At 43.1% G+C, this 21,521-nt stretch overlaps 1 protein-coding gene and 1 long non-coding RNA gene across 3 annotated transcripts in view; both read right to left on the reverse strand.

The window, feature by feature from the left end:
* Positions 1-517: 517 nt before the first annotated feature.
* The window catches only part of LOC137414800 (inositol hexakisphosphate kinase 2), a 55,288-nt gene continuing 34,284 nt past the window's right edge, over positions 518-21,521 (reverse strand). For both annotated transcript variants that reach the window (XM_068100314.2, XM_068100307.2), the window contains exons 5-6: positions 14,058-14,233; positions 518-1,979 (exon numbers count right to left, since the gene is read on the reverse strand). In XM_068100314.2, the coding sequence (XP_067956415.2) occupies positions 1,410-1,979; positions 14,058-14,233 (746 nt within the window). In that variant the 3' untranslated portion in view covers positions 518-1,409. The remainder of the gene's footprint in view (positions 1,980-14,057; positions 14,234-21,521) is intronic.
* Positions 16,031-21,337, reverse strand: LOC137414814 (uncharacterized). Its single transcript, XR_010981941.2, has 3 exons — positions 20,377-21,337; positions 17,946-17,986; positions 16,031-16,784 (listed from the first exon to the last, which is right to left on the reverse strand). It is a non-coding gene; the product is annotated as an uncharacterized LOC137414814 (long non-coding RNA).

Here is a 21,521-nt window from a genome sequence, read left to right on the forward strand (position 1 = left end):
AGGGCCTCGGTGTCATTGGCGTGGAACAGGAGGCAGCCTCAGGATTTGGGCCTTGCTTCCAACTGGGGCGGTTGGTGGTGTTAGTGTTTTTGCTAAACGGACTGAACCCTGACCTTTTTCTGACTGCACTCGCGTAGGGTACGATGTTTGTGCGACTTGGAGCGACGGTCATTTGGCAATGACCAAACCCAACACACCTCCATTCATGAATTAATTCTCCGCACAAACATCAACGTTCTCTCTCACGTAGGACAATCTTCTTCTTCAATCTGTCATCTCACCCTCTTCCGTCCAAGCCTTCGCAAACTTGCCACATTATTTCTCCGAACTTATGTACGACAACCGTCAAGACCCGTCCAATTTCACCCAAAACTCTTCTTCTCCTCGGGTACATCCGCACATTCTTGTCTTCTGCCCCCCACCTCTGGATGTTGAGTCTTTTTCTGCTACTGGTCCATTCTTCCAAAGCAGTATTTATTTTTTTTAAATGTAAAAAATAAGAAAATGAAACGAGGCAAAAAATTCGATTGTTTATTTATTGTATAAAGAGCAACAAAAGTACATAATGTGTGTGCTTTGGGGCATTAACCAGCTTTGGGGCAGCCATTTTTGAATCATGCGCAATTTGGTGAAGGAGGAAGAAAAATAAATATAAATGGATCCTTTATATATTCCACTTATCCACGGTTTGCAAGGCAACTGCAGCGATCAGGTTGTAAATAAAGACAACTAAGCAAAGGAGGGGTTGAAATGGCAAAACCGTTGCTTGACAGAAGGTTCTACATGCAATAAGCGCTGCATGCAGAGAGCAGCGATGGCCGACTTCGCTTCAAAAGCAACAGCGGAGTGTTCCTATGGTTTTAAGAGCGACTATGAACTTTTTTTTTTTTTTTTTGGAGCGGGTCAGCATTTTCAAGAAGAAAAACCCTCTCTTCTTTCCAACCATAAATGGCCTTGAAAGGATACAAACGGGTATCATTGGATTGGTGGTTGGAAGGTTTGAGCACCTTTTGCAAGTAGGATGAAAATGGCATCACACTCACCCAATACGACACACACTCATGCACACACTCATGCACACACACATGGTTGAGGTAAGAGTTCAAAGAGAATCGCTAGCACAGACCATTGGAAGGCAGTCCAACGTCAAACCTCTAAGTCCTCCTCACCTTGAAGTCTGGTCATCTCGAGGCTCCATATCCTCAAAATCCAAATGGTTCATACGCCTTTCCAATAAAAGAAAATGGATTTAAAAAATAACAAAAGGACACTTTCACTCACTCAACATCACCACTTGTGGAGAGACCATGCCATGATCAGGAGAGGGGCACCTGCACTGTTGGAGTATTTAATGGGGGTTGCCCTTCTCCAAGGAGTTTGTGCACCAATTACTTCCACACTCAGTATCTTTAAGGAGCGTTGTTGCAGCTCTTTTTCAATTTGTGCAGGATACGGATCAGGTTGCACAACCCGTGGAGGAAGCCGTCGTCTGGACCTTCGTAAGGTACCTGATCTTCAAACTGTTGGCAGGTCGTGTGAGCAAAGTCAATCATCCGGACGTCCATGATTCCTCTTATGGCATTCACGCCCGTTCCTTCGTTCTCGTTGTCGCAAGGTTTGCATGCTGCTGCACCCTCTTCGTCAGCATATTCCTCCTCACTGATCGAATTCCTGCGCAGGTTGCCGGCAGAATTCGTCAGCATAGAGTCGAGCCCCTCAGAATCTGAGTCCGAAGCTGCGGCCAACTGTCCTTCGTAAACGATGAGCAGTGAACTCGAGTAGAAACGCCAAGAGTCCTGCTGTTCAAGGACTTCCTTGAGGCGGATGCATCGTTGTAGCGCCATGTTAATGAGTTCGTGTCGCAGCCGCTTCCCGTTGCTGAAGAAGCATACCAGCGCTTCTTCACAGCCACGCTCCGACAGCAGCTGACCATCATGTTTATTCATGAAGCAACAATGGCCAGTATCTGCCCGATACACCTTGGACAATATAAAGGGTTCAATCAGGCAGAAATCAGAGAAGTGGAGAATCAGACAAATCAGAGCAGTGGAGAATCAGGCAAATAAAATCAGTGGAGAATCAGGCAAATCAAAGCAGTGGAGAATCAGGCAAATCAGAGCAGTGGAGAATCAGGCAGAAATCAGAGCAGTGGAGAATCAGGCAGATCAGAGCAGTGTAGAATCAGGCAGAAATCAGAGCAGTGGAGAATCAGGCAGATCAGAGCAGTGGAGAATGAGGCAGATCAGAGCAGTGGATAATCAGGCAGAAATCAGAGCAGTGGATAATCAGGCAGAAATCAGAGCAGTGGAGAATCAGGCAGAAATCAGAGCAGTGGAGAATCAGGCAAATCAGAGCAGTGGAGAATCAGGCAGAAATCAGAGCAGTGGAGAATCAGGCAGACATCAGAGCAGTGGAGAATCAGGCAGAAATCAGAGCAGTGGAGAATCAGGCAGAAATCAGAGCAGTGGAGAATCAGGCAGAAATCAGAGCAGTGGAGAATCAGGCAGATCAGAGCAGTGTAGAATCAGGCAGAAATCAGAGCAGTGGAGAATCAGGCAGATCAGAGCAGTGGAGAATGAGGCAGATCAGAGCAGTGGATAATCAGGCAGATCAGAGCAGTGGAGAATCAGGCAGAAATCAGAGCAGTGGAGAATCAGGCAGACATCAGAGCAGTGGAGAATCAGGCAGAAATCAGAGCAGTGGAGAATCAGGCAGAAATCAGAGCAGTGGAGAATCAGGCAGAAATCAGAGCAGTGGAGAATCAGGCAAATCAGAGCAGTGGAGAATCAGGCAGAAATCAGAGCAGTGGAGAATCAGGCAGACATCAGAGCAGTGGAGAATCAGGCAGAAATCAGAGCAGTGGAGAATCAGGCAGAAATCAGAGCAGTGGAGAATCAGGCAGAAATCAGAGCAGTGGAGAATCAGGCAGAAATCAGAGCAGTGGAGAATCAGGCAGAAATCAGAGCAGTGGAGAATCAGGCAGACAGCACAATCCGTTAACGAGCACATGTAATGCAGTGAAATTTGAATAATTGTTTAATTGAATGCAAATCACAAAACAGAAAGTCTGCCCCCCCAAGAGATGGAAATCTGCCCAAATAATATAATAATCTTACTATTCACCAAATAAACGTCCGTCCGTCTGTCTGTCCGTTTGAAGGTACCGCAAAAACGGCTGAACCTATCGCAACGATATTTTGGGTGGGTAATCCTGGGATCTCCTAGAGTAAAATAGGCTATACTGTTTTTCCAATTTCAGCTTTGGCGTCCAGCATTTTCAGGTTTGGACTCCCGCATAACCTTCGCATCGCAGTGACGGCGAGCACCAACATGGCGGCTGTAAGATTAACGTGTATGTACATCTGATTACTTGATAAACAACAACAACAACAACATGCATTTTAAGGCCATTTTCCCTGCTAGAGCGGGGGGGTTAGCCAATGGAGAATCTTTACTTGATAAACGTACCAGAGAAAACAAATCGTTTGGGCAATGGGCTCTCCAATATTCGATGTGATCACGGTTTGAATTACATAACGTAACGTTTGTGACGATGTTTTCATTGTGTTGATGTTTGTGTTCACGGTAGTGTTTGACGTGACGGTGTGAACAGAATTTCGCAACGTTTTTCTATTTTATTTTCGTAATCGTTTAATGAACGTTTAATGAGCGTAAGAATAATGTTTAATGATCATTAAATAAATGAATGAATGAATGTTCTGACTAATGCAATGGCGTCGCGTTGGCAGCAGTGACAATATAAAAATGTTTGCCAAGAACTTCAAAGAGAGAAAAGGAACTTTTATCAGCAATGTCGTCTATCCTGAAGTTCTAAGCTGAAGAAGAGGTACCGTACAAAATCATTCAATTTTTTTTTCCTAAAGAGAAGCGTACAGTTGATATCACTAATCACGATTTGAAACACGATGGAATAATCTTTACCGATATGAACAGTGATGTGGCTTTTATTGAAATTATAAAGATACTGTTTAGATTTTGATGATTTGCGTGTGATATTTAACGGATGTTTATATAAATCGTTTAAATAATCATTTACGCCTCCCAATTGAAGCCCCGCCCTTAGGGCGGGTACCGTTGCTAGTAAATAAAACAGACAGACGTGTCCAATATCTGCAGAAACCCCTACACAGTTACAGCGCACAGGCTGCAATGGTAAACCGCCCATCACGGCGAAAGATGTGGGGCCTGGTCGTGAATGTTTTCAACACAGGATTGACACTGGACTGGGCGCGACTTCATGGCAGACAAAACAATAAACTCAACTAGTGTGACTGCTTCCTCTTCATAATAGCGGACTCAGACGCTCCGCTGGAAGACAGGTTCAGTGCAGCCAACAGAGTCTCTCGGATACGTTCAAACTAGGTGGTGGGTGGACGCCGTGGCATCTTTAATGTCCACCAAATAATACTGGCAGATGGGACAGCCGGCTTAATGTCCACCCGCGGGACGGTGCACTTTGTGCTTGAACTCCCGCTTGCCAAGCAGGAACACAAAAGTTTATCGTCAGAATCGATACAATTGGTACATGATACAAAACTAGAACGGCACTCAGTAGGGGGGCACATACCTCCACCAGGCTGAGTAGTTTATGTTTTGTACCCACTGAGAGGCCGGATCTGGATTCGGACCTGAACCAAAATCGAATCGGCTTGTTCTTGTCACCTAACCAACTCATCCACCAAGTTTATTCATAACTTGTCCACAACTTTTTAAAATATCATATTATATATCACTTTCCACCCGATCTCTCAATGGCGAAGAATGAATTAAAAAATTAAATAACTATCGTATCCGAATCCACATTCAGATCTTCACCAATATCAAATCGATTCTTCTTTGTCACACACCCAATCTGTCCACCAAGTTTGGTCCAATCCGCCCATAACTTTTTGAGATATCGTGCTATGTATCGTTTTTGTCCCTGTCTACCAATGGTGAAGAGTCACTTTAAAAATTCTGCAAGTCAGATCTGGATCCGGATGTTCACCAAAATCTCATCATTTCATCCTTGTCAATACACTAGACCTCTCTGCTAAATTTCGTCGTATCTGCACACAAAGTGGAAGAAGAAATGCGGGCAATGGGGTTAGCAAGGGGAGATGCAGAAAATAGGGCAAAATGGAGAAGATCGTCATGGGGCCCACAAGGCTAACCCCCGCTCTAGCAAGGAAAATGGCCTTAAAATGCCTGTTGTTGTTTGTTTGTACACAACTTTTTGAGATATCTTGTTCACAGACAAAGAGATAGGAGTGAAAACAACCTGCATCCATCTTCGGTGGCGAAGGCAAAGATAAAACCTATAAACAGCGGTGAAGCTCAGCTTTACTTATACACATTCATATTTTCGTGGCTGGACGGCTGTTTTTGCAGTGAACAGCCGTCTTGAAGCCCTGGAGGGAGGAATTTGGCCCCATCCATCACAGGCTTTTGCCAACGTGCGAGGAAACAGTCAACTTCTCAGAGAGTATCATCTTTACTTTGAAGATGTTGTAATGAGCATATAAGAAGGAACGGCCAATGTCAAACTTTATGACGTATTTGGCATCGACCTTGCTGTCATTATCATAACCAGCAACGGTATCCGCCCTATGGGCGGGGCTTCAATTGGAAAGCCCAAATGAAAAGGCAAAATATCAGCAATTGAAGGCTTTTTTTTATTTTAAACGATTCATATAAACATCCGTTGAATCATATCACACGCAAATCATCAAAATCTAAACAGTACATGGCGCCCATTTTGAAAAAGATTGAATTCTGCAAAACGGAAGCGGCCGCTACACGTCTTTCTCAGTCGCACGTTTGTGTGAAGAGTGCGCGCCGAATCTGTAACACGGAAGCGGCCACTACACGTTTCTCAGTCGCTTTGCACACGCTGCCATGTTACTTCGGAGCCGCACGTTTATATAGGAAGAGTTCGTCAGGAGTCGATCTACTCTCTCCTGGTACGTAGAATTTCAACAAAAGCCACATCACTGTTCATATCGGTAAATATTATTCCATCGTGTTTAGAAAAACTGGAAAATTGGAAAACTTGGAAAAACAATATAGCCTATTTTACTCTCAGGTGTCTCAGAATTACTCACCCAAAATATCGTTGTGATCGGTTGAGCCGTTTTTGCGGTACCTTCGAACGGACTGACGGACATTTGGTGAATTATAGTAAGATGGGTTACGCATCTCTCACCATCATGCGCATGCAGCCTAACCAGGATATTATCACTTCCTAAAATCCAAGGTGAGGCATCTGGACTTGTCTGCTTTACGATTCGCTGCCAGAGGTTGAACAAAGACATTAGGACAATTTGTCACAAAGCACAATTAAAGACAACACTTCACTGTAGAAATTGTTTTCCATGATCTAGATCCTTTCAGAGAATACTTAGCCAACCTATTCCCTCTCCTGTGAGAGGCGATGGAAGTTTTTGGTGCCATCGTAAAGTGGGAACTGCAAAGAAACTGTCTAATCATAACGTGGGTCGTTCATGTTTAACAAAGGATTTGGTTGAAAGAGGAAGGAATTTTAAGGAGGGTGGCGAATTAGACTTTTTGTTTGGAAACGTTTGCGAACTACCTCTTGCAGTAATGGCTTTATTTATTTGGCATGACGAGCGATGTGTCGGTCTCTTGGGCCTCATTTACAAGAAACCCAAATGAGCTTCACTCCTTTTCCCACAAATCAACCTTCGCCCGCCAATCGACCTTCACCCAACTGCTAGAGGAAATGGCAAAATGTAAACCGTAGCATCAACATACGCTAGCTTATAGATGTAGGCCATTGAAATGTACTTGTGCTTTAGGTCCTGCCTTGTTTGATTAGCGAGTGCTGACACATTTTGTTGTAAAACTCACAAAAATTAGAGTTCACAGAACACCATACCACGTGCCGTCTTGGGATTTAAAAAATGGACATGGCGGGGTCTGCAAGCGGTAAATTTGATTGGTCGAGATGATGTAAGATGCTGTAATATTTTGTCCAAGTACTGCGCAAGGGAAGGGCTTTGAAATTTGTATTCTACAGAGTTCAAGTAGGTAATTCAATTGAAATAAAATAAATATTTTAAAGGTTGTATACATTTGTATGTAAACAAAGGTTGTATGTAAACATAAATATATATAAATAAAAAAATAAATAAATATATATATATATATAAATAAATATATAAATAAATATATAAATAAATAAAAATATATACATATATATTAAATTGACATATGTGGGAAAATTACATGCCCAGACCAGGATTGAACCCAGGTCCTCTGGAAAACCGTACCAGTGCTCTACCATCTGAGCTATCTGGGCGACCCTGAATGAGCATGCAATTTTCCCCACACATATGATCGCCACTCTCTTTCCGTCAATGCTTCCGGGCACTCGCTGCTCAGTCAGGGTCGCCCAGATAGCAGAGCACTGGTATGGTTTTCCAGAAGACATGGGTTCAATTCCTGGCCTGGGCATATAATTTTCCCACATATATCAATTTAATTATATAATCCTGTTCATATATTCAGTCATGTGAAAAAGTAAGACCACCCCAAGTAAAGTTTTTAGACTTTTTCAACATATTTCAACATACAGCTATTTGACCTTCATTTCAACAATATTGATAGATAAAGGTGATATAATATAACAAATATCATGAAACATTTACATTTTGTAGTACATTGTATAATTTAAATAAACATAAATGCAAATTTCGCATGTGGAAAAAGTAAGTACACCCCGACATTTATCACTACTTCAAATACCTAAAATTAGAATCAGGTGCACCAGCTCAGGTGCAAATGATTAGAACATCGTTAGAGAGGATCTTGGAGGAACCTGTCTTATTTAAACCTCAGACATTTCGTTTGGTTTGCTCTTTGTTGTTGAAGTGTGTGGCGTCACCATGCCTAGATCAAAAGAGCTCTCTGACGCCTTCAGAAAGAAGGTTATAGATGCCTACGAGTCTGGGAAGGGATTTAAAAAGATCTCCAAACAATTTGAAATCAATCATTCGACTGTCCGGAAGATCATCTACAAGTGGAGAAGATTCCAAACAACTGCCAACTTGTTCAGGCCAGGCCACCCCAGCAAGTTCAGCCCGAGAGCAGACCACAAGATGCTGAAATAAGTCTCTAAGAACCCCCAGAATGTCATCACGGGACCTGCAGGTAGCTCTTGCCACTGTTGATGTCAAAGCGCACGAGTCTATCGTTAGAAAGAGGCTGCACAAATTTGATCTATATGGGAGGTGTGCCTGGCAGGCCGCCCCAGCACAAGATTTTTTTTTTTTTTCAATGTCATGTTCTCACCCTCCAGAACCAATACCTAAAAAAACACTGCTGGTGAAATAAAAATGAAATCGAATAATATTTATGGGTAGCTCATGGTCATCAAAGTTTCCCCATATGGTCTTACACTAACGTCTTACATTACCGGGGTATTCAGGGTATTCATAACTGCATTGCAGGGTATTCATAACTCAACTTAAAATTCCTGTAAAAGTATGCGTCAATCAGAAACTGTTTCAGTGTCCATGGTAATGTAAGACGTTAGTGTAAAACCATATGGGGAAACTTTGATGACCATGAGCTACCCATAAATATTATTCAATTTCATTTTTATTTCACCAGCAGTGTTTTTACAGGTATTGGAACAGTTGTGGAGGGTGAGAACATGACAATCCAAAAAAATACAAAATTTGTGGACCACCTTAGTGTGCCAGGAGGAAACCTTTGCTGTCCAGAAAGAACATCAGTGCAAGACTAAAGTTTGCGAATGAACACCTCGGCAAAGACCAGCACTTCTGGAACAATGTGCTCTGGACAGATGAGTCAAAGGTAGAGCTAATTGGCCACAGTACCAGAAGACATGTTTGGCGAAAACCAAAGACAGCATTTGACCACAAGAACCTGATACCAACTGTAAAGCATGGTGGTGGAAATATTATGGTTTGGGGCAGCTTTGCTGCATCAGGGCCTGGGCAGCTCACCATCATATAATCCACTATTAACTCTTCATTGTACCAGAGGGTGCTTGAGGATAATGTGAGGCCATCTGTCGGAAAGTTGAAGCTCAACCGAAGGTGGACCTTGAAACATGACAATGACCCTAAACATACCAGTAAATCCACCAAGGAATGGCTGAAAAGAAAGAAATGGAGGGTTCGGAAATGGCCAAGTTAAAGCCCGGATCTAAATCCCATTGAGATGTTGTAGGGGGATTTGAAACGAGCTGTGCATGCAAGAAACCCCTCAAACATCGCACAGCTGAAAGAATTCTGCATGGAGGATTTGGCAAAAATTTCTCCCAGTCGATGTCAGAGACTGGTAGACAGTTATAAGAAACGCCTACTTGAGGTTGTTTCTGCCAAAGGGGGCAATACCACCTATTAGAGCCAAGGGTGTACTTTTTTGCCAAGGGTGTATTAGAACCTTGTACAAGGGTTTTTGCTCTTTCACGAGCCTCGATCTTGTATACAAAAAAAAAAAAAAAAAAAAAAAAGGGTGTACTTACTTTTTCCACATGCGAAATTTGCATTTATGTTTCTTTAAATTATACAATGGACTACAGAATGTAAATGTTTCATGATATTTGTTATGTTATATCACCTTTATCTATCAATATTGTTGAAATGAAGATCAAATAGCTGTATGTTGAAATATGTTGAAAAAGTCAAAACTTTACATGGGGTGTACTTACTTTTTCACGTGACTGTATATATATATATTTCACGGATAAATCACGGATTTCTTCTTCTTCATCACGACATACGGAGCATGGTATACTATACAATTCTACCTGGACTAAGGTAATCATTGCCTACCCCTCACAAACATAACTATATATATATATTGTTACAGACGTGGCTTGGATGTTATTTACCGAGCGGTTTTATGGTATGACCACGTCTGCACAAGTTACCCGATTGTGCCCGAACGTTGACTAGTCGCGCGATGCTGGCTCAATAAGAAAAAGAAGACACCCGGCTGGATTACAATAACACAATACGACACCAGGGGTTCAGTTCTCAAGACCTCCGGAGGAGGTTATATTAAGGCGGAAGGTTAGATTACAACTACAAGAGGGACAGCATAGAAAGACAAGCACTTAGACACACTCTTATATTAACCCCAACAGACGACAGATAAACGGGACAAAAGGCTGACTCACACGGGGGTTGATGAAAAGGACAGCGGGTATCGATGGCTCAAGGTGCACTCTTGGCTCAAGGCAGAATCGACTCGGTCCGGTCCAGAGATGCAGGGAGGTCACAGCGCTCGGAAGGCGACGTTCTTTCTCCAAGCTGAGGCGCATCTGACGTCACATCCGGCGCGGGGCCACGTATATCCGGCGGGGAGTGACACGCCCTCGGCTCGTTAGCTCCGCCCCAGATGGAATCGGCACGTTGCTTCTCATTGGGTGCGTGGGGGGGTTACTGGCTCCGCCCCTGACGAGGAGCTGACAGCCAGCCCCTTCGGGGTAACGCCGTGGAGCGCATGGTCATGGCGGGTAACCGAGCCGGTGTGAGGACGCACACTCCCCGCCCCTCTGTTGTTGTAGTCGTAGTTGTAGTTGTAATTGTTGTTGTAGTTGTTGTTATTGTTGTTGTTTGGGGAAGAAGATGGGAGGAGGTATGGGAAAGGTCCTAAACTCACTACTGATGCCATATAATCACATTCTGGTGCAACGAAGAGTCATAATTAATGGAAACGAGGCCTTAACTGACATAGATTAAGAATAACTAGGAAGATGTCCGAAAGTTGTCTACGTGTGGTGCGGTGGACCTGGGCACGACATTTAATGGGGGAATAAGGGGAAGGTCGGCTCTACTGATTGTTATTTACATGCAATGGGACTAGGGAATGGGGGATTGGGGAAAGTTGGGGAGTATTGGAGAAAATAGGGGAATATTTACAAGCGGATATGGAGGCCAAATTCCATATTCGCAACAATATATATGTATATGTATATGTATATGTATATGTATATGTATATGTATATATATATATATATATATATATATATATACATATACATATATAGTTATGTTTGTGAGGGGTAGGCAATGATTACCTTAGTCCAGGTAGAATTGTATAGTATACCATGCTCCGTATGTCGTGATGAAGAAGAAGAAATCCCATGTATCATAAGTAGGAAATTTGTTTAGACCGGATGTGGTGTAGGCGCAATAAGTGTCCCCATGAGAGGGGTGGGGGGGTTATGTTAATTAGTTAGGGATTAATAGTAAATCCCCTGTATGTAAATGACCTGTGTTATTTTTCCACTGTTCCTTATGACAATGCAGCATACACACAAAGCCAGGAAATAGCGCATTAAAAGACACGAAATAAAAGCTAATCAGAAACAGGACTTTGAGCACCAACAATGATACCACCGTCGGGTGGTCACAATAGCAGGCAGGTCCGTGAGGCCACGCCCCGGAGAGCAGTGATTGGTGAGATTAGTCGAGCAACGAAGAGAGGGACTGGTTGATAAAAGCAGGCACGGGCGGCATCGGGTGATGTCAGAGCCTTGAGTACAAAGGAGTTGGAGGGCCGACATTTTCTCTCTTGGCTCTCTCTCTCGGTTTCTGGATCTGGAGGTGAACGGTCGCCAATAAGCTCTCTTGCGGTGGGACAGTCTCAACGAGTGGTCGTGTTCCGACATTTTTCCTCCTCTTGCGTTGGAACATTGGTGCCGTGCAGTCACAGTTCATAGCGCTCTCGCGCTCGGGACATTGGAGGTTTCGACGATCGTGAGGAGCGAACTGCGGACCGAGGCCTGCGGTTTCCTGTGCACTGACTGCAGACCGAGGCCTGCGTTTCCCACGAGCGAACTGTGCATGGAAGCCTGTGCTGTTCCCACCAAGGACGCGGGGGGTTTTGACGATTCCCGAGGGGGTTCAGGAGACACTCAGAGCTAAGTACATAATAAAAACACACACGCTTTATTTTCACCTTTACTTTTCCATTTGTCTGGAAACGAGTGTGTGGGGACGGCCCATTTAGGAATCTTATTTTGCCGTGTGTTATTTTGTTCACCGGCATTTCTTCAATAAAGCCGGTATTTTTGTACATTTAAAATCCGTGTCGGTTGAATTAATTATCTCTGGTTCGAGGACGTCCGGTGGGACCCGTGAAGGTAAGTTCGTCATTCTCCTTTCCCTCGCATGTAAAGAACACCGTCATTTTTGACTGAATGCCTCGGAGTGTTAAGCTCATTGGGCTATCCGTTTCCTTGGAGGATTTTAATCCCTAGGAACAGGACAAAATATATATATATATATATATATAAAGTGAATAATAGAACAGGACAAAAAAAAATATATATATATATATAAAAGTACATTTTTGTATATACTGTATATATATATACACTTCGGTAAAAATTCCCATAGACTGCCTAGCATTCCCAAGCCGGTCATGTTTTCAGGGAGGGACTAAATCATTTAGTAATTGGAGGGTGAGCACTTCTAAACCTTCAATGTCATCTTGATAAAGCTCTGAATGAAAGTTTGCACAAGAGATGGAAAGAAAACAAATTTTGTCAATGAAGCAATTAGGTGGAAATAATGTCGTGTCCCCGGGGTTAAGACCCCAAGAGGACGAATGGCCAAAACGAGCTTTATTCCGAGGTGTATACCCAACTTGGCGGTATTATCTTTTCGCATGCGTGGGAAGGTTCGAGGCCTTATCTGATCGGAAACACACGCAGTGGTTATCAGATCCCCACAGACACAAAGACGGGACAGGAAAATACATAATACAAGGAAAGTAAAACTCGACAAATAATGATTTAATGAAAAATAAATGCAAATAACAATGAACGGTGAGGTAAAAACTAAAATTCCGAAATGAGACGTCTCATCTCGAACTCTCATACAAACACGGGAAAAACGAAAGTAAAAGAAAATAAATGATGCTGCGGTAATCAGCCGGCACTCAGCTTTGCATCCCAAAATGGCTGGTAACGCTTGCCGGTCGCTCGTCACCTCCAAACCACTGCGCAGGAAACGCACAAAATGGTGCGGAGTGCGCTCTTAGACGTCCAGAGGAAACACGACGCGGACCCAGTCCACCACGGACGTCGAGCCTGTGCCTTGTAGCTCTGACTGTTCCAATCCGCTGTTTCTCACTAGCCCTTTCCCAAGAGCGCACAGGAACGAAAGACTACACGCCCACGACCAAGCCGGAACAAGGAGGAAATGCGACTACCTCCAACCAGCGCCAGGACGGAGAGAGAGACAAAATGGCGAGACGCGTTATTTATTCCTGCTCTCCCGAATGTTCCACAATGACGTCACACTCTCGGTCCAATCACCGAGCGCTACTCAATCACGAACGCCGAGGCATGGCTTCCCCGTTATGATTTGTCGGGGGCGGAGTCTAATCTCGGTTCGGGAATATTCGGATGACGTCAAACGCTGTGAGGCGGGGCTTGCATGCCGATCGGCAAATGTGCTGGGTGTTGGTTAGCCCTGGCTGCGTTGTGAGCGAATGAGTCCATTTACATTGCGATTGTTGTAGTTATTGTAATGGTGGCCCTTTTTGATGCAATAACAACAAAGGGAAAAAAAATCACAGGGCAATTACACATTCGGGTTTATCCTCAAGCCCTACCTCATTAGCATAGCTCCACCCCTCGTATGGAGACACATATACGATCTTATCCGGACAGTCGGCCTAACTTAATTTACATCGAGGTGGGTTCTTCTTCTTCTTCATGCCACTCGGAGCATTTTAAACTTACACTATTCTATCTCGGCCAAGGTATTTCATCCTTACCACAAAAACATAACAATAAGTTTTTAACAGTACAGCATGCAACTTACAATCTAACATCATATTGTAAATCTCACAAACACGTTCAAAGGCTCGGGGTCTGAAGAGATATTGCTGATTATTCATTCCGAAAACCAACTTCCATGGCCAAACTGTCAATGCCTAAAGGTGATTTCTGATCACAAAAGTTGCATTACAATTGTCATTCATAGAATTGAATAGCAACCTCAAGATCTATGAAAGACAAGCGAGCCCACATTTTGTAAACCTACCTGCATACCGGAGATCCGAAAGCCGAGAACCGAGGAAGTGCTGTTCTGACACTTGCGTATCATGTGAGCGACCTTGTAAGCCGGCGTGTCATCTCCATGCTGCCGCGTCCCCATTTTCAGGTCAAGCACACAGGGGCGCACATAATGAGATACAAGGTTCTCCAACAGGAGAAATTCTGGTAGGTACAGTCAAGGAAATTATGCATCAGGTACACTCAGGAATATTTTTTTTTTCAGCTTAAGATAATGTGGCTGGAGGGTTTTCCAAACGTCATATTAGTTTCGCTGCAAAGGGGTTGCGAGACAATTGCAATGGCTGTGTCTGTTTATCTGTCTGTGTCCATCTCTATATATTTTCGCTTGAAATATTAAAAGATGCCAATTCAGTATGAAATTCCCTTTTTAAGGCCATTTCCCCCCGCTAGAGTAGGGGTTAGCCTTGCGAGCCCCATGCCAATCATCATGGTTCCCTTTTTTAAGCAATGTATTTTTTTATGGCCGGCTGCCCTTCCTGACGCCAACCCTTTAGTCGCCTCTTACGACACGCAGGGATACGGTGTACTTATTCTCAACCGGGGCACACACCGGCACGTTCATCCCAGCAAGCTGGTACTCAATTTGCCGACCTCAGAAGGATGACAGGCCGAGTCAACCCCCCTGGTGTTAATTCAACGATCGACTGGGATTCAAACTCGGAATCCGAGGATCTCAAGCCAGTACTCTAACCGCTAAGCCAACACCAGGCTCAATTCAGTATATGTTGCAATTATATCACGTCATCCTACTATATTACACAAGGTAATTATCTGTATATACAGTCACGTGAAAAAGAAAGTACACCCCATGTAAAGTTTTGACTTTTTCAACATATTTCAACATACAGCTATTTGATCTTCATTTCAACAATATTGATAGATAAAGGTGATATACACAAAGAATTAAGTTAAGCACCCCCCCCCCCCCCCCCCGTTTTTTTACAACCTCGCACATTACAAGTTTGTTGTCGTCAAAACAGTGTAATATACCCATGATATTGCTATATTTTCTGGAGAAGTGATATTATGGTCACATAAAAACATAACAATCATGCCGTTTTCAATATTTTATTCTGAATAATTTAAGGTGAAATTTTTTGGGAATTTTAGGCATATTTTCACCTCAATTTAAGTATGGAGCTATAGGTCCATCACGGACAGTGTGGATGACGTTTAGGTTTTCTAACGTACAGTCATTGTTCTGAGAAGACCTCTAGCGATCTTTGCGTCAATAACGTGTGTAGGACCCACGTGATCGGATCACTGACTCAACCCTACGTCTCATAGACCCTGTAAGCCGTCGTATGCGTTGCTGTGGCAGGTTGTTCCATTCCCGATGTAATGCACGTTCCAATTCATCCAGATTGGCTATTGGAGGGAGCATCTTCGCAATTTGTCGTCCCAACATGTCCCAAACGTGCTCGAGGGGGTTCAGGTCAGGACTGTACGCAGGCCAGGGGATGGTTGTCACAGCACCTTGCTCCAGCAAGGCTCGGACGCGTCTCGCACGGTGAGGCCTGGCGTTGTCATCCATGAAGATGGGATTGACGCAAAGATCGCTAGAGGTCTTCTCAGAACAATGACTGTACGTTAGAAAACATAAACGTCATCCACACTGTCCGTGATGGACCTATAGCTCCATACTTAAATTGAGGTGAAAATATGCCTAAAATTCCCAAAAAATTTCACCTTAAATTATTCAGAATAAAATATTGAAAACGGCATGATTGTTATGTTTTTATGTGACCATAATATCACTTCTCCAGAAAATATAGCAATATCATGGGTATATTACACTGTTTTGACGACAACAAACTTGTAATGTGCGAGGTTGTAAAAAAACGGGGGGGGGGGGGGTGCTTAACTTAATTCTTTGTGTATATAATATAACAAATATCATGAAACATTTACATTTTGTAGTCCATTGTATAATTTAAATAAACATAAATGCAAATTTCGCATGTGGAAAAAGTAAGTACACCCCTACATTTATCACTACTTTAAATACCTAAAATTAGAATCAGGTGCACCAGCTCAGGTACAAATGATTAGAACATCGTTGGAGAGGATCTTGGAGGAACCTGGTTCGAGGTTCTAAATCTAAATCTAAATCTAAATCCCATCGAGATGTTGTGGGGGGATTTGAAATGAGCTGTGCATGCAAGAAACCCCTCAAACATCGCACAGCTGAAAGAATTCTGCATGGAGGAGTGGGCAAAAATTTCTCCCAGTCGATGTCAGAGACTGGTAGACAGTTATAAGAAACGCCTACTTGAGGTTGTTTCTGCCAAAGGGGGCAATACCACCTATTAGAGCCAAGGGTGTACTTACTTTTTCCACGTGCGAAATTTGCATTTATGTTTATTTAAATTATACAATGGACTACAAAATGTAAATGTTTCATGATATTTGTTATATTATATCACCTTTATCTATCAATATTGTTGAAATGAAGATCAAATAGCTGTATGTTGAAATATGTTGAAAAAGTCAAAACTTTACATGGGGTGTGTGGATAACTTTTTCACGTGACTGTATGTGTATGTACATCTGAAGATCATAGATCAGGACAGGGCTGTGGCATTCTCTACAAAATTTACCCAACCCTCTTGCGAGTGGGGAGGGGAAGCGAAGAAGACTTACAATCTTCTCCCGTACAGATGCCACAGTGCAAGTGGTTTACTGACCCCTGCTGCAAACAGGGGGGGGGGGGGGCGCTGGGGGATTATGAGCTACAGCACAAATATGAGCCACAGCACAAATATGAACCACGGGAGGGAAGGGGGGGGGGCGTGGGTCATGACTCGGGGGTGGGAGTGGGGTGAGGGGGTGAGGGGTCAGGTCCCACACAAAAAGGTTGAATTTAGCGCTAGTAAGGGCAGAGAGACGAAAACAGACAATAATTGAGATGGCAATTATGATTAAAGGCACAAATAAAATAGCACAGTATTCGCACAATGGTGGATGAGGCATGAGTTTGCGGCTCATTCAAGGATGGAGAGAAGGGGGGAATGGAAAGCAGACAGGTAGAAAGGTGTTATCCCCTTTCCACGATGACACAGCGTATGGTCAAAATAACACAACACTGAGATTAGATTCCCAGCGAATAGAAAACCGGGAAATAAAAATTACAGACCAAGATCTCTGAAGGTTTAAACTTTACAGGAATGGATTTATCTCTGGCATTAAACGCCAAGCAGCTATGTTTGAAAAGAAGCAAGTTTGTTGGAAGATTGAACACTCCTAAATTGCCATTTTAAAAAGGTTTAAATTGCTGGAGTGGGGGGAATGAAAGAAGAATGGAGAAGAGGAAAAAGTTTTTGTCGTTTTCGAATAAATGAAACAGAAGGTTATAAGGGAGGAATTAAAACAAAGATGGTGAATTATGGGACAAAGGGGATGAAGATCTGGCATTTGGGTTTGGGAAACTGTTGTGGAGAATTTCTTTTTTTTTTAAACCGACAGAATTTTAATTTCTTTTTTAAACCGATTTTTTTAGGGCCGACACGCCCTAAACTATCCGAGCTTGAGACGCAGGGTCGAAACTAGAACAGCACTCAGTAGAGCACGTAGTTCCACCAGGGTGAACAGGTTATGTTTTGTATCCCACTGATAGGCCGGATCTGCATCCTGACCTGAATCAAAATCTAATCGGCTCGTTCTTGTCACCTAACCAACTCATCCATGAAGTGTTGTCATAATCCATTCAAAATTTTGAGATATCGTGCTATATATCGTTTTTGGCCCTATCTCTCAATGGTGAAGGAGGACTTAAAAAATTATACTAGCCGGATGCGAATCCGGATCTTCACCAAAATCTTATCAATTCGTCCTTCTCACACACCCAACCTACCCACAAAGTTTCATCAGAGTTCGTCAACTTTTTGAGCTAACCTGCTCACAAACAGAGACAGACAAACAGGGGTAAAAATATAACCTCTGTCCACCTTAGGTGGCGGACGTAATAAATAGAATCGCATATAATTTTCATCTTCAGGCTGTGTGCAATGTGACGTCAAGTCTGTGTTGGCTTGTGTGGCATTTGCCCAATGATGGGTACCTAGCTTCAATTGGCATATAATGGATGTATGATGTATATATGGCTACGCATGTATTAGGGTGGTCCAAAATAATTTTTTTTGTAAATGTTAATGTCTCACCCTAAAATATTGTTACCAGTGATGAGAAAATGACATATGTGAATTTTCATAAAGATTGGTTGATATTTAGAGGTTGCTACCGGGGTTCAAAGTTTTGTCGTTTGGCGCTATTTTAACGTGTCGAGAGGATATGATACAGATATGATATGATATGATACGGTACAGTAAAAAATATTTAAAAACCTTTCAATTTAGTGTTATGCCATGGTATATTGCAGGAAAAATACAGTTTAATAATACTCTATAAACTCATGTGTCTGTATTACGAATTATACTAACTGGTCTATACACAATACGTCATATTTAAGACAAAACCGCTTTAATTCAAGCATCACTACTTGCATGTCAGTATTACTGTAAGTATAATGTGCGACTTTGTATACTTGTGTTTAAAATTCAGAGACTAAATTTGACATTCAATAACAACTTTAGAAGACAGTAAATAAACTACATGTACATGATGTAAACTAATATACATAGTACATACATACAGGAATTATTGCGCGAGGGCCTTTCTACTACAGTCTGGATATCGGTGACGGTGATCAGCGACGACGCGCAAAAGATACTGTTTTTGTTCTTCGTCACATGTGTGTAATTTGTTGTATTCCGTGATCAACGCCACTCCGCGCTCGGCAATGTCATTTACAACCTTCATTTCACTCACAATTGCTCTCGCTCTTTGATACGCGTCATTGGTCTCCCAGTTATCTGGGTCTATCTCCAAAAATGATGAAGACAAATTCAGAGCCTTAAAAAATCGGTTTGTATTTGATGTAACAAAATCTTCCAAACTTTTGTCTGCAATTACTTTGTGGTCAATTACAGCTTTTTTACTAGGCTCTACTCCTTCGTCACATGTCTTTATTGCAGTCACCATCTTTCGTTTAGTGTCTGATGACACAGAATTATCAAAGAATGCCAACGCGATAAGCTCCTCTCCCAGGTACCACAAATGATGCAACATCTTGTTCACTGTGGCCTTCACCATCTCTGAATTAATATCCTTGTACTGATCGAGTTGTTTGAGAAATGCGAGATCCTGAGATGGTGCAAGAATCGGCGATGGGGCGACAAACCAAGCTTTCACGTACACTCTCACAACAAACACACAGATATTGCGCAAAGCGACATCCTCCCTTTTAGTCAACGTGAACTGTTTTCGGTACATCCAAACTTTGAGTGCATAGATGGCTTTCGCCATCCACCTGGCACGATGAAGGGCACCAGGAGCCATGATTTTGATGCCACGAAGAGGAACTCCACCCAAGAATATGATGGTTAACTCAAGGAGCTCTCTGTAGTCGTCACGATGTTGCTGTATTAACAATTGTTCATTGGCGAAGGTTATTATGGCATCTGCTACGTCTGTCACATGCTTTAAAGCCTCGTCGTCAGTTGTCGCACATTGTACATCATCTTTAGCAATGAATGACCATTTCGTTTGAAAACGCTTGAAGAGTAGAATGTCCGGACCAGTCGAGGGACCCATCGCGCATGAAAATATCGCCTCGAGAACTATCTCGTGAATATGATGACGGCAGGCCAAATACAACAAATCTTTGCCCAATTTCTGTTCAAGCAATATGCACGCGCCCAAACGACATCCTGTGTTGGAACTGGTAGTATCGAAGCACATCGCTGCAACACTATCCGATATACCCCAGTCATCTATTGTTTCCTTCACTGTTGTAGCCATTACTTCGCCTGTGCCTGCTCCGAGTTTAGGTACAGCCAATAGTTGATTGATGTCTGCACCGCTTACAAGTATCGGAAGACGGTCTACGGTTTCTTTTCCAGTAATGTCGCATAACATTTTCCCATCCCAATGAACGACCAATGGCACGGATGGCGCAAAGTCATCTTTCAACCTGCTCGCGACATTTTTCCTGAATTCAATTCTTTTGCGACGAATCGTTGCCATGTATGATGTATGCATATTCATATCTCAAAGGCACCGTTTTCTGTATATGCTGGAAATAGCGCCACCTTTGGTGATAGCCGGTATTACAAATCATCCTCCTTTATTTTCACAATGCAATGGAACCTTCTCAAAATTATGACAAGGATTATGATATGTTGTGATCAATAAAATTTCTTTCAAAAATTATAAAGTACACTTACAAGAATGTGCTACAGCACTTTGCACACCAAAGGTGCTCCGAGAAGGGTACTTTTCCTCGGATGGCAGAAGTGCCCACAAGTTAATGTAAAGGAGACGAATACATTTTTTAAACCTCGTCTTCAATGTGACAAAATTATTGCGAGAATATAGCTGGAGATGCTGTTCATAAAGGTACTATTTTATCGCCTCACACAATTTATGTTCAAATCTGCGTTTTGTGGATACAGCAATACCCCGTTTTACGCCATTTCGACCTACGTCAAATCCGACTTTACGCCACTCTTCTAGAGTAAATTTCAGTTCAGTGAACGTCATTATGTGCGACTTTACGTCACTCCTACATCATAATAGGAGGACGTGAAAAAAAATATTTAAAATAAATAAAATAGTACATAAAAATTAACAATAAAAGAAGCTAAAAAAAACAATTTAAAATACAATAAAAAGCACATTTAAAATATTTTTAAAATGTACGTACAGTATACGTACGCATAGCTGCTGGTTCTCATTCAAAACAAAGGCAACGCCATATGCATTTTGTCCTGTGCTGCGGTCGCAGGCTAGCTTTGCCTTTCGCTGTTATTTTTGTGATTATTCCTTTACTGTGTAAACTGTAAAACAACCAACGCAACGTGGCAACGGCGAAACATGACAACGATGCCGGCTCGGACGACCGTCCGCGGCAGACGTCACGTCACGTCACGTCACCGTGCAGAGTGTGCAGTGTCCGCGACGAGGTCAGGCCCCAGGGCCCATGGCCCATGTGAAACGAACGACCGTGTCATGCCTCGAGCCGGGGTGCCTCGTCGGGCACCTCGCCGGCATCCGGCGTCGATGAACCGATCGACGTGTGCATGTGCACATGTGCATGGATTTGCAAATGCCTGCCTGTACATCGTCGTTTCTGTGTATATCGCATCGTCCAAAAAAGAAGAAGCATGCAACTTCGGCCGCTCGAGGAAAGACAGGGCACGTCTACGACTAGGAGGCGAGCGTCAATCCCCGGGGCGGCCGGGTTCACGGAACCCGGGGCGGCCGGGTTCACGGAACCCGGGGCGGCCGGGTTCACGGAACCCTGAGCTCGTTCGTTCGTCACAGACAACACGACACGACCACCGGTGAAACTGCTCGGACACGTTGGGTA

The sequence above is a fragment of the Myxine glutinosa genome, chromosome 1 (genome assembly GCF_964187855.1).
Source record: "Myxine glutinosa chromosome 1, kmMyxGlut1.1, whole genome shotgun sequence".
In the NCBI taxonomy this organism is placed as follows: Eukaryota; Metazoa; Chordata; class Myxini; order Myxiniformes; family Myxinidae; genus Myxine; species Myxine glutinosa.